The 13,836-nt window shown below is 37.0% G+C and overlaps 1 protein-coding gene across 1 annotated transcript in view; it reads right to left on the reverse strand.

Moving 5' to 3' along the window:
• Nucleotides 1-6,414: 6,414 nt before the first annotated feature.
• Nucleotides 6,415-13,836, reverse strand: part of MOSMO (modulator of smoothened) — a 75,056-nt gene continuing 67,634 nt past the window's right edge. Inside the window, exons 2-3 of the mRNA XM_039478377.2 lie at nucleotides 12,361-12,573; nucleotides 6,415-7,223 (exon numbers count right to left, since the gene is read on the reverse strand). Coding sequence (XP_039334311.1) covers nucleotides 7,039-7,223; nucleotides 12,361-12,573 — 398 coding nt within the window. The 3' untranslated portion in view covers nucleotides 6,415-7,038. The remainder of the gene's footprint in view (nucleotides 7,224-12,360; nucleotides 12,574-13,836) is intronic.

Genomic DNA, 13,836 nt, shown 5'->3' on the forward strand with positions numbered 1-13,836 from the left:
ACCCGCCTCGGCCTCCCAAAGTGCTGGGATTACAGGCTTGAGCCACCGCGCCCGGCTATTTTTGTGTATTTTAAAAACAATTTACAGATATGTTATTGTAAAAAGAAAACCCTTTTGTCCCAGTTCAGTGTCATAATTTCTTTCTCCACAATAGTACTTAAGGCAGGAAGAAGTTACTGATAATCCTGAACGCAGAAATGAGGTAAAGTACTGGAGTGGTGCATGTAAGGGTGGGACTGCACCAATAGGTCCATTTTGCTGCTTACTACCTTCCTTAGTAAAATATTTAGATAAGGTAGTCAAAAGCCTCCTTAGATATGTGGGTTTTTAAAGAGCAACTTATTACGGAAAATGGAAAGGATGTTGATTCAACTGTCTTTGCATTTGTCTTAGAGAACAAAGCAATGGAAAAGAATAAGAGTTTTCATGTTTTTATTTAAGAAAATACTTGAGTTGCCTTAGACAACTAATATTAAATACATAAACAACATGAGATAGAGTACCAGACATCAGAACATAGTATTTACTTCACTGACCTTGCTCTGACGGATAATGAATGGGGATTGATTTAATAGTGGCCAAATTCACTAGGCCATATTTACTAAAGTGCTATAAAGTGGCCAGTTGAGGACAACTGTGTCTAAAATGAGATCAAATCCTTGAGTCCATTCCTTTTAGCAGAAATGATTAAAACCATCTTGGCAGGACTAAGTCTTTGCAAAACATATCAAATGGATGGATGGCTTCAAGACAGCAGAGAACCCACAAGCTTGAAGAGGCCTCCAGATAGTTCACTCAGGATCAATGGGGTGCTGACACCGTCCTGGTCCTCTCTGTACAGTATCAGCATCACAGCCCTGTGAATTCAGTAGTAAAGGATCTGGAGTCCATAGGGGAATCCTAAGGTCATCAATGGAACTGACATATCATGTAGCCAAATGCTTAACAATAAAGTAACCATCTTTATAAAGGCTGACTTAGGCAAGCCTCTGCCTTCAGGAAGAGGTTCACTGAAACGAACCTGGTAAATCGATGACTCTGTCTTTCAAGTCTCCAGGAAATATGGTTTCATAATTTTCCTTTAAAACCTAGCCCCAACTTTAATTTTCATAATTCAATGTGTAAAGCACTGTGCCAGGTCTCTAGGGAGTACACAATGAGGAAGCCATATTCTTTGCATTCAAGCATTTATATAGTTATACAAAAGCACTTACTAATGACAATATGAGCAACTAACCTTTGAATGCTTACTATGTGCTTAGAACTTTGTTTCCTTTAAACCAATAATAGCCCCACTGGGTGGGTACTATTATCAGTCCCATTCTAAAACCAAGGCTCACATAAGTTACACAATTTACTAAGGGTTACACAGTTGGAATGGTGGAACTGAGATTTAATCCAAGCAGTCGATTCCTGTTTAGCAAGTTCTGTTACAGAAGCATAAGCAAGACAGACACAAAGCATAAAAGATTAGATATGTTTCAAATATGGGATGATTTTAAAACTGAGAGGAGGTGGTACAGACACAGCCAGGGCCAGGAGCAGGCGGCAGTGAATGGAGAATGGAGAACAGGCTGGTTGTCAGTATGAAGTGAAGACAGAGAGGTGGGAAATAAGACTGAACAGAGAGCCTGAAGTCAGATCACGAAAGGTTATCAAAGCTATGCTAAAGGAGTTTGGATTTCTCTCTGTAGACAGAGGGAATGACATAAATGTGAACATGGAAATAATATGCTTTCTTTTGTGTTAAAAGTATTTTGGCAGAATTGATTTGGATGGATTGGAGTGAATGAAGATCAGCTGAAGGAAGACTGGTTCAATGGCTAAAGAATATGAGTACTGGTCCTAAGTCCAAGGCCCACATGTCAAAGACACTCTTTCCTATGTCGAGTGCTCTGCTAAGATCTAGTTGGGTGACTTTGGCAAAGTCTGAGGCCTTGATTTCTTCACCTGGAAAATGAAAACACTGGACATGCCCTTTGACATTTCATCCAGCTCTAACATTTTATAGTCTCGTGAAAAATCTCTTCTTGAATTGTTATCTTGGGTGGTCTTAGACTGTGTGTGACTGGAATTGGGGCTGATTTGTAAGAATGGGCTTGAAAATACCAACCCACAGTGTTTTCTTCTCCTGGGAAAAGAACCAAAACTCTTAAAAAATATACATTGTGCTTTCTATCTTTAACGCCATTTATAAATAACTACCTTTATTTTTGTTGCTGGGTAACTGTGACCCAGAAGAGTTGACTTTGCATAAAAGGAACCCAGAGTCCTCTAGTCCTGGTGTTTTTCCTATAATCTTCTCACAGTGGCTAGAATAGAGATGATAGAAGAATTCAAGTCAAAATAAGGTATTTTTGAACTTACATTATTGTTTTTAAAGCCACTGTGTTACCTTTTCCTAAGGTATTACCAAATTAAAAAAGTGTTCCCTCCACCATAGCTCAGTATAAATCTACCATTATAATTTCCAGTTGACTTATTAATTAATGTTTATAGAAAATAACCCTCCCAAAACCTCTACTCGGTGTTACAATCGGGATAAGATTTAGATGGTGTGAAGACAGGGCAGAGTGACCAACTCATCCTAGTTTGCCTGGAACTTTCCCAGACATTGCACTTCAAGTCTCACCTCCAAGGAAACCCCTCAATCTTAGAGCCCAAGAACATCTAAATAATCTTACCATGTCTTAATCCTCCAATTCCCCACGAGGTTCCTGAAAAGGCCCCACGAGGAAGAATCAGCAGCAAACTGTAAATATTTTATTATTAATTATTATTGGGCTGGGCTGATCTTGACACTCCCAGAGAGAGCTATAGTTAAGCTGTGATAGGGCACATGGGCCTCTGTATTTGCTCCTCTAATCCATACTTTAAGATCTTAAAAGCTAAGATCTTTTGGCCTGGAGTAAAGTAGAAACAGAAGACTGAATCAAAGATGGTCTTAGGTCTATATGCAAGGAAGAAAGAAGAGAGAGATGGCTGGCTTGGGGGCTCTGGCTTGGTTCCTGTCTCCGAGCTCATGAAGCATGATGCAGAAGGGAGAGCCACATGTATGTCATCTTTTATTGCCGAGTGACTCTCACTGGTAAACGTGGCCTAATCCATGTCCTGGAATATTAATGGCATCTCTTCTCTAGTGGTGAGCGAACAGTGAGTGTGGAAGAAGATGGGGAAGGACCGTCTTCACCCCACAATGCCAACAACAAAACCAACCCAAAAGGCATGGAAGTGTCACTTGTGAATATGTGAAACCTCTATAAGAAATCAATTTTTTAAATGAAGCTTATTTCAAAGTAATAGAAGCCTTTTTAGTTTCTTTAGTAGACAATTTATTTTGATAAACTTGCTCAATAACAAAAATACAAGTGAAGAAAATTATGTTCATTTTATACAGTTGTATTAACAATTTGTTTTGAAACTATTAATTGAAAAATGTTATAACCAATTAGAAAACAATTCTTAATAAAGTTTGGGATAATATACAGACCTTGATCACAAACCTCAAAATTTCTCGAGGTGATACAACTAAAAGTCCTGTGTAGGGAATCCTACCTACACGGGCCACTTTTTTCCTTCATGTTTTTATCCTTCAAAAATTTTCTGAAAGACAGGTTACTGTTTTGAATTCTGAATGTAAATTTAATTTTTTAAAGATCAAGTGGGTTGATAAAAGTTACTACAATCAGAGTAACTTGTGGCCAGTAGTCTTTTAATAAAGACAAAATAAATGCAACATGTTCTTCTCATGAAGCCCACGATGCAAAATAATAGCTAACAGTATATGCAAAGTTAGTTTCCAAATACTGTATTTTTCAGGGCCTTTCCTCTAAATCAACAGATTGTTTGTCACCAGGACTATTTATTATTTTCACTTAATAGATTAAACAGTGAATTCACAGAACATCAAGTGGGGATATCAAAGATTCAGGCAAAAGGGTAAAAACTAATAGTGTTTTGGTCATCTCGAACATTAAAAAGAAAAAAGAGCCATCCTTCAAAAACAAAACAAATGAAACAGAAAATAGGTTTATAAGAGGTGGAAGAGTCAGAAAAATTACATACACACATTAACAACATAGAACATGGATTACCTTTGGAAATAATCATACTGAAACGTTTGCTTTTAATGAATTGAAGATTTTTCATGTTTACAGATGTTTAAGCATGTTCAATAGGAGCTTCCAAAAATTTCAAACTAATTCAGTCTTGTGCAAATAAAACCTAAAAATAGTTTTCAGCAGATTTTACAGTGATATTCTTAGGTATGAGAAGAATGCACACACTCTAAAAACAATGTAACAGACAAAAGTTTGACAAATGATTGCACCATAAAACAGTGTTTTATATACAGTTTACAAGATATGATTTCCTGCTATAAATTAATACTGTACTATATAGTACTTATTATAGTGACCTTTTTAAAAAGCAACTGCTGACAGTTGTCTATCTTTTCACTTACAGGATTTATAGAAATTTATACGAATGAGTCCATTTCAATGACTGGTCTGAAAGAGTACGAAGACTTGACTTCACATACTACTTAATGGGATGGTTTAATCCTGGGTTAGAGTGCTAACTGGCTGGAGGGAGTTTTCCCCCATCAGCCCTGTACACACTGGACCTCCAAGACAGTGATGAAATTAAAGACAATTTAACGGTTTGGGTAATAGATACAAATAAAACCTTAAATTTTGTAATCTTAAATGCAATACCACCATAAGTGAAAGAAGTAAACAGTGGGGAAATTCTTAGCAGCTGAGAAACTTTCTCTCCCCATGCTCATGATCCAGTTAAAAATATTTTGAGAAACTATTTACAATACAATTCATCTTTTGGAAGAGAAAAGCTCTTGGTCATATCATAAATTAATTTGAACCATACTTTGCTAACACTTTATTTCAGTGGTATATAACGGTGAGAACCAAAGCCTTCCTTCTAAGTGATCCATTTGACTCAGGACCAATCAAATCACAATGGCAACTGCAATCCCAAATGTCCATAGAACATGTCCAGTGGTATTCTTAGACTTGACTAGACATCATAATACTTGAGAAAAATAGTCTCCCTCAGGATCTCCCAAAGGTTTCTTTTACTTTGGGAAGGAAAAGTATGACATTCTCCCAGAACACTTAAGGAATGCACCACTGTGGTGGTCCATTTCTTTCCTCAACTCGTGAGTGAGCTCAAACACTGGGGTTTTCTTTCACAATAAAATACTGCTGAATTAACAGTAAGATGGAAGACTGTCAAATGAGCCAGTGCGAAACATATCAAGCCCCTCCATTTCATAGTTTGAATATCTGAGGAGCTTGCTCCCATCTCTGAAGTAATCATTGAATTATGATAATCTGGCTCTTAAAAAACAGTGCATTCATTTCTGCTTGTATGAAGCATGGGCCACATGGGACTCTACTGATTGGGACACTTGGGTCACCAGTTCACTATAAAGAGGAAAAACTTAGCTCCATTGCCATGAAACACCCTCCTGTCCCACATTTCAAACAGGAGATTTTCTATAGTGTTCACCAGGAAAAACAAGCATCAATGTGAAGGCATGGAAATGTGGAGAAGAGAAATACTGTATTTTAAAACTATTTTTGAGTTCAAGGGTTAGCTGCAATGCTTCTTTTAGGGAAAAACTTAAAGCTGTGGGTTTAGTACAGCCCTTTAAAGTAAATGCGAAAATATTACCTTTTAGCAAGCAAAGGCATATAACATATAAAGAAAACACTGTATTGCTCAGGTTTTGGTAAAGATGTATTAATAATGCTTACAGATGTTAATAATGAAATTAGTGTTTCAAATAGCCAAAATAGCCAGATATTTACTAGTGAACTTTGTATTTATGTAAAGTTGTGTGCTTGAACATATAAAATGCATTATTAATGTAACAGACTGAGCCAGTAGAAAAAGAATCTCTGTACAATAGACAACAGTTGCCAATAATTTAAATAGTGTCAGATTCCCCAAATTAAAAGGTTTGACATGATCTTACCTTCTACTATCATGTACAAATAAATTAACCCTACGAAGAAGTTTTAGCTTAAATTAAAATTGCACCTAGAAAGGTATGGGATTATTTGTACCTATTACAAAAACCTGTTAAAATCAAGGGCTGCTACAAAGAATGAGGTAAACTGAAGACTCTCTCCACTATGCAGCCTTCAGATAAATGGCTTTTTTTTTCTATTGAGTTCTAGGTTTGCACACCACAGTGTTTTGCTAGCAAAGCATTCAGAATTCTCTTCCAGGAACTGTTTGCATGTGTGTGTATATAAATGTACACACACAGGTACACACACATATATACACACTGTATACTGCATCAGCAAAATATATATATTATATATATTTATATAAATATAAGGAAGATTTCCCCCACCCACCCGCCCAAAACATGTATCTTAGTGATTTTCTTTTTTTTTTTGTACACAGAGGAGAGGGAATCTCAGAATTTTTACATACATTTTAGCAAACAAGTTTTGATCTTTTGGCTTCTTGGTGCAGTAACGCAGCGGCAATCCATTCTGGTGCCAAAGGCTCATACTATTACAAGGAAGTTGTGAACACTCATTTCTTAGGAGGTGAGGCCAGCCCCACATGAACTTCTCTTGCATCCCTCTGGTCCACCATGATACATAAATACTTAGACCTTTTTTTTTTTTCCCACTAATGAATCATTAGACATTAAAAACGGAACAATAGAGTCACAAAGGGCCACATGCTTTTCAGTATAAAGCATTCTCCTTTTCTAGGTTGCTATCACAGTGCAGACCTGACTGCCTGAATATGCTCAGGAGATTTAGTCAATATTGTCTGTATTTGGTTATGGAAAAGGCTCTCCTATTTTTTTTTTTTTAATCCAAAGTGCATAGTGAGAACAAATGAAAGCGTTTTTTTCCTTCTCAGCGTCAGTTTCATCCGAGCATCTTCCTAGGAGACGGTTGCTCAGATGCCTCACCTTTGTCCTCCCCACCCTCCAAAAATAAAAAAATAAAATAAAAAATAGTAAGAGTCAAGCAATTTAGACATTCATCAGCCTGGTAAACAAACTTTGCCAGCAAATAGAAGTCCTACTATTGTAAAGAAAATTGATAAGACAAAAAGTACATATGATGACCCAACTACTGTGTTGTTGGGTAATTTATAAGGTTGACCTCCGACTTCATTGATGTAAAATCCTATTGGAAATATTAGGGCAGCCATACAGAAAAGGATCACTGTAAAACAAACCAAAACACAACATTAGTAACACGGTTTGGTGATTTCAAAAAACAATGAAAATTTGGCACAAAGGAAGCTTATAAGAAGAGTTGGTCAAACCTGTTAAAACATGGGCCACTTGTCAAAAATTTGTATATATTACAGGTCACATAATATCCCTGAAGCCTAACAATACAATAAAAGCTAGGCTAGCCTTTTATGTAAGTTTTAGGACAATTCTGAACATCAGGATTTAGAAAGTCCTTCTTTAAACCTACCGAATCCTCACAAATACGATTCCTAGTCATTTCCAATAGTAATTAAGGGCACTAGCTAGAGTCAGATAGGGGCTCAATTCCAACTCTACTGCCTACTAGTTACATAATCTTAAGCCTCTGATTCCCTTCTGAAAATGGGTGAAATACTAGAAGGATAAATAATGTCTAGTCCCTGGCATAGTGCCAGGTTAACAGTAAGTGCTGAATGAGTGCTGCATACCATTATCACAATAGTTACTATTCTGAAAATTCTCTGTTCCTCTCCATGTTAGTTAGAAGGAATTAGAGAAAAGGTACATATAAATAAGCACCATTTATCTTACTCTGATTTAAAATCAGCTAGTAGAGGCCGGACATGGTGGCTCATGCCTATAATCCCAGCACTTCAGGAGGCCAAGGCAGGCAGATCGCTTGAGGTCAGGAATTTGAGACCAGTCTGGTCAACATGGTGAAATCCCATCTCTACTAATAATATAAACATTAGCCAGGCATAGAGGCACACGCCTGTAATCCCAGCTATTCAGGAGGCTGAGGCAGGAGACTTGCTTGGACCTGGGAGGCGGAGGTTGCAGTGAGCCAAGATTGCACCACTGCACTCCAGCCTGGACAACAGAGTGAGATTCTGTCTCAATAAAACAGACAAATAAATAAAAAATAAAATCAGCTAGTAGAAAGAACCTCAGATCTCTGGGATGATTAGTAAATTGTCACAGTGGTTCTCTATGATCATGGATAATATTCCAAAACATAAAATCTCTGTCCTGTTTCTGAATACCCGGAGAGGTAGGTTAAAGTCAGGGAGGGTGGATAACCTTTGAGTTTTGCATGTAAACACAAAGGAGTATATTATTTGCTAAAATGTTTCTAAAAAGATATCAGAAAACCCAGTGTCCAGGTAAAAGTGATTCCAAAGCCCAGTGTTTGAGCAAACAGCCTGCTCCCCTGTGCTACCAAAGAAATGCCCTTCTTAGTGAACACAAACTGTTTACAGAGAGGCTACCTTTTCCAAGAAAATGTTTTTGCTTTTTGAAAGCGTATCGCTTAGATGTTCATTGCCCTTCAACTTTTTCTGGAGGCAGAAATATTTCTTCAGTGTAATGTGAGTATAGATTACTAGTCATTGTACATGAAGAGTTGAAACTTCCATTATTAACTGAATGAGAAACCTTCTCCAGGTGAAAACTATTCCCCAACAGTACTGACAGAGCCCTGGATAAACATTTCAGCTGACATCTGCCTCTATTTTTTTTGTGTGTTAACCAATCAACAAAACTTTCATAGTTTTAAAAAAAGTCAATTAGGAACCCTTTCCAGAAGAAATAACTCCAGCAATACAATGACAAATAACATTTGCTTAAGTAATACATCAGCTTAAGAAACAACAGCACTCTTGATCACTTTGCACCATTTAGGTATATTATTTTATATTATACAGACTTACAGCTTACTTCATTTTGGGCAAATGACCACACCAAATAATGTTACATAAGCAAACATGGATTTTTTTCAGATACTTACTATAGAACAAATAAAAAATCCAGGCATTATGTTTTAAAGCTTTTGGCTTTTTTGTTGCACAGTCAGCAACAAATACCTATTAGTGTTGCCAATGCCCAGTTAGCAGTGTTGTCTGTCACCAATTTCTAATGGTTCTACTGCTTAATATGGTCTGGTGAGTAAAATGAAACCACAATTTAGGTAGCTATACACAACCTAATTTAAAAAACAATGAGACAAAATTATTGTTATAAAACAATTGTTTTTCTTAATGTTGACTAATCTCAAGAAACAATTTAGAAAAGTACTTCAGGAATATGCAGATGTTAAATATGTTCACGGGGCTAACTTTGTTCCTGTCATTTCCTATTTTCTACTGTAAAAAAGATCTATCCTTTATAATGGAGTAATACATTTTGCAACCACAGAGTTTAACATTTTTAAGGGTTAAATATTTTCCAAATTTGTTAGGAAAAAGTATAATCAAATTTTAAGGGAGCAAGGAAGCCCTATTTAATCTAACCTTAGATTAAATACAAGCAAGCAGGTTCTCTATACTTCCTGGGGAGCAGATTTAATCCAGGTGGATGAGTTTTTCTTTTAAGCTGTTGTGAACATGAAGTTACTTTAGATCTTAAAATATTATTAATGCTAATAATATCAACCTTTGAAGACTGAGTTCTGGATCCTAAATAAGATTGTAAAGACATAACTTCATACTCTTCATGGCACAGATTTCTTGGTGGCAGGAGTCAGAAATCAGGTGCACTGAAAGATAAGGCTGGAAATCAGGGTGGCAAAGGAAAGGATACGGGCCAGACTTGAAGAACAGATAACTCACCCTGGTTTCTCTTGCCCCTACAGGGAACACCCATCACGTGGGGCTCTTCTCTGAGACATATTTCCCCACTGTGCAGGGCCATCAGAAAATATTACCCTCACGTTACTACGAGAACTGTAGCTTAACTAGAATAGAAATATGTACAATAAAGGACATTTTTCAGGGGTGGAGTGGAAACACTAGGGGGCACCCAATCCCTCTCAGAACTGCCACCCCAGCCACTTGCTTTGGTAACAAAAACAATGTATTTTAGGAAGCTAAAAGCAAGGCAGCTCTATGCTTGCTTAAATAAAATTAACTCAAGATATGTTAAGTTTTAAAACTAAGGTACGGAATAGTAGAAAAAATTTTATATAAATATGTATGTATAGAACACACACATATAGATATGTTTCTATGCACTGAATACTTCTAGTAGGAAACCCCAGAAACTGGTAAAAATTGTTGCCTCCAGGAAAGGGGTTATGGGATGGCTGAGCGGCAGGGCCAAATATGATTTCACCTGGTTATGCTTTCACAGATTTTGAATTATGCATCATTTGCACATATTATTTCAAAAATAAAAATTAAAAATAAAGGAAAAATACACTGCACTGGGGACAACTACACATACTTAAATATTCTGTTTAAGGTGAATGAGAAACAAAGATAAGCTTTCCCTTTATTGGGTCATAAGAATCTATAGCTCATGAGAGCATTTAACATTTTGACTCATGCTACCTTGCTGAATTATATTTTAGGCTTTTGGTATTCAAAGCATATGCATTCCCAAATTTCAACTAAATCTAGAAACTAAATCCTTCTTTGATATTATTTTACTCCTTGAAGACTGAATTCTATCAGGATTAGTGAATCTGTGAGTAAAAGATAAAGAATCAAATTCTCTTTAAATTTCTCATCTATATCCTTAACTTTAGCCGCACTATTTCTACAATTGCTTCTGGACCCTCTCTAGAAAAGAATAGTCTCAGGAGGTCTGTTTGGCAGGGGAAAGATCACCAACTTGTTTCACCCTGCTTAACAAGAATGGGGAACCTTTTTTATATCAAAGGCAACTTGATCTAAATTTAAAAATTAAGAGCAATACAGATAAACAGAGTCAGAAACATACACATTAAAGAGTATAAATTTCAGAGAATACAGGAAGAAACAGGCTTATGAAGGTATATCACTGTCCCACAGCCTTTAAGGATAAACTGAGTTTTAACATTAATAGGGATACATGGGATTATCCCTTACCCCAATTATATGTGTTTTAAATGAAGATATCAAGTGAAAGTGAGCCGTTGTATTTCTTTCTTTCTTTCTCTGAGACGGAGTTTCGCTCTTGTTACCTAAGTTGGAGTGCAATGGCGCGATCTCGGCTCACCACAACCTCCGCCTCCTGGGTTCAGGCAATTCTCCTGCCTCAGCCTCCTGAGTGGCTGGGATTACAGGCACGTGCCACCATGCCCAGCTGATTTTTTGTATTTTTAGTAGAGACGGGGTTTCACCATGTCGACCAGGATGGTCTCGATCTCTTGACCTCGTGATCCACCCGCCTTGGCCTCCCAAAGTGCTGGGATTACAGGCGTGAGCCACCGCGCCCGGCGTTATATTTATTTTTAAAACCTTATGCAAACCTGAGATTATTTTAAGGTACTGAATTAAAAGTCCCATTTACATAGGTATGGTTCTCCTGTTTCTTTAGAGCAGGATTTATAAAACTGGCTCTACTGCTATCTGGGGCCAGATTAATTCTTTGTTGGCGGGGGGCTGTCCTATGTATTTGTAGGATGTTTAGCAGCAACCTCCCTGCCTCTACCCACCATCATTCCCCTAATTGTGACTATCAAAAATGTTTTCAGATATTGTTAAATATCCCCTGGGGTGCAAAACTGCTTTGGAGAGAAAGAAGCATGAAAGCAGAACTGCAGAAATGTCTTTTCTTTGTGCATTTTTCTTTCTTCTGTTTAACTTAAGTCTCTGACGTGTTCTGAAATTAAACCAATTTTGCAAAGTACAAGAGAATGTGTAATATATAAACTTATACCCTTAGGCTGAGCTTAATGGAGTAAGAAATGTTGATAAACAATTATTAAATAACCAAATGTGTTGATTTTTCAGTGGTTACAACATACAGCAGAAACTCAAAGTCAATATTAAAAAATATATCACCACCTTCATCTAATTTATATTTTTATGTATTTGTTCTATATCTTTATTTTGATAGATGATACCAATAGCTTCAAGAAGAGGAAAAGACTCAGGCTACTGGTAACTCTGAGTCACAAACCTGTAATACTTATGTCACAATCTGAGCAAAAATAAAATTCATTAAAATAGCATTTCATACAAAGCGATTAAAGTAGTGGATGTCCTGGTCTTGCAGGAAGAGTTTTGAAGAAATGATGGGACTGTGTAGAGTCTATCTCACGGCCATACACAAGTGGTGTTCTTTGATGATTATGAAGTCCTTATTACTGATTCTTGATTATCTTCATAAAAATACCAGTGTGGGTGCCTTCTAGACAAACTTAGTAAGCACAGGTTACTTACTTCCAGTGAATGCTATCCATCGAGCATATTTTGTAGCTTCTCTTCGCCAGTGGGAAGCCACCAGCAAACCACATGTGACAGTCAATGAAATGATTCCCATGATGATAAAAAACAGTGTGGTGACCCACTCCGGGGGAAGCCGGGGAGGGATGCACGTCCGGTCTCGTCCATGGATTGTTTGACACTGTCGCACGAGGCCCACAGTGAGTGCTCCTGTGGAGATGCAAAAGGTGGGAATACTTTAGTGGGTTTGGCCCGCCAGGGAATATTCCTCACCACCACACCTTTGTCCTTAAAGCTCATTCATCTCTTTGTGGGTCATTCAAGCGCTTAAATCCCCTGAGTCCTACTCTTCAGCGTTCTGCTGTAGTTTATAACCTAGTAACACTTAGTTTAACATACAAAGTGAACTTAAAGAACAACAAATGACCTCAGAAAAGTCAAAATAGGCAGTTCACTTAGGCATTCATTAAATGCTTTTCTCAGTAATTTTGTCAGGTATTCTTCTAGGCTCCAGGGAAATAACGACAGACAGAATGAGGTTCCTGCCCTCACTGAGCCTGTATAGTGGCAGAAAGAACTGGAATTTTTTATTCCCAGATCCAAGACTCATTGCATATTACTTCATTTTGGCTGCAAAGAAAATCACTTTCCAGGAAATTGAAGATAAACTTGAAAAATGCCTAATGGTAATATAGAAATAAAATTAAATAAATATATTAAATGCTAGAAGCAATATATTTATGAAAGATAAAAGGTCTAAGAATATTACAATGTAAGTAGTATTTCATTAAACTCAAGAAAATGTTGGAAAAAAATAGGAGGGCCCTCTGCCCCAAATTTGGCATATTCCCCAATTTTTGTATAGTGCACAAATGTTCACACTGCCAAAACCATGGCTGGCATGCTTCACAGAAAATCATAAAGGCAAATTATGAGGGTAATTCTTAAAATGTCTCTCCCCATTTAAATAAAATAAAAATGATTTTGTAAAATATCAAGCATTATTTTTCCATAAATATGTTCTCATGTCAAACCCAAGGACACTTCCCCAATCAAATTTGGGGTAAATTAATTCATAAAAACAGATTAGAAAGGTGACAGAGTAATTAGTTTATCTTATTCTTCAATAAGAGAATGTTTACACTGTTACTACTCAATAAAAACAACTTGTTTCCCCTTCCAAGAGCAACCAAAAATGGAGAAATACTTACCAAGAATATAGGAATGAAAATTTCTGGAGCTATTAGAAACATAGTAGATTTCTGCATTTGAGGGGATTTCTTTTTCATCTACATTCTTTTTTTTTTTTTAATTAATAGAGATGGGGGTCTCTCTATGTTGCCCAGGCTGGTCTAGAACTCCTGGCCTCAAGCAATCCTCCTGCCTTGGCCTCCCAATGTGCTGAGATTACAGGTGTAGCCACTGTGCCTGGTCAGCATTATTTTTTCAATAGGAACACAAAAATAAAAGAGA

Source organism: Saimiri boliviensis, chromosome 12 (assembly GCF_048565385.1).
Source record: "Saimiri boliviensis isolate mSaiBol1 chromosome 12, mSaiBol1.pri, whole genome shotgun sequence".
NCBI classification, from domain to species: domain Eukaryota; kingdom Metazoa; phylum Chordata; class Mammalia; order Primates; family Cebidae; genus Saimiri; species Saimiri boliviensis.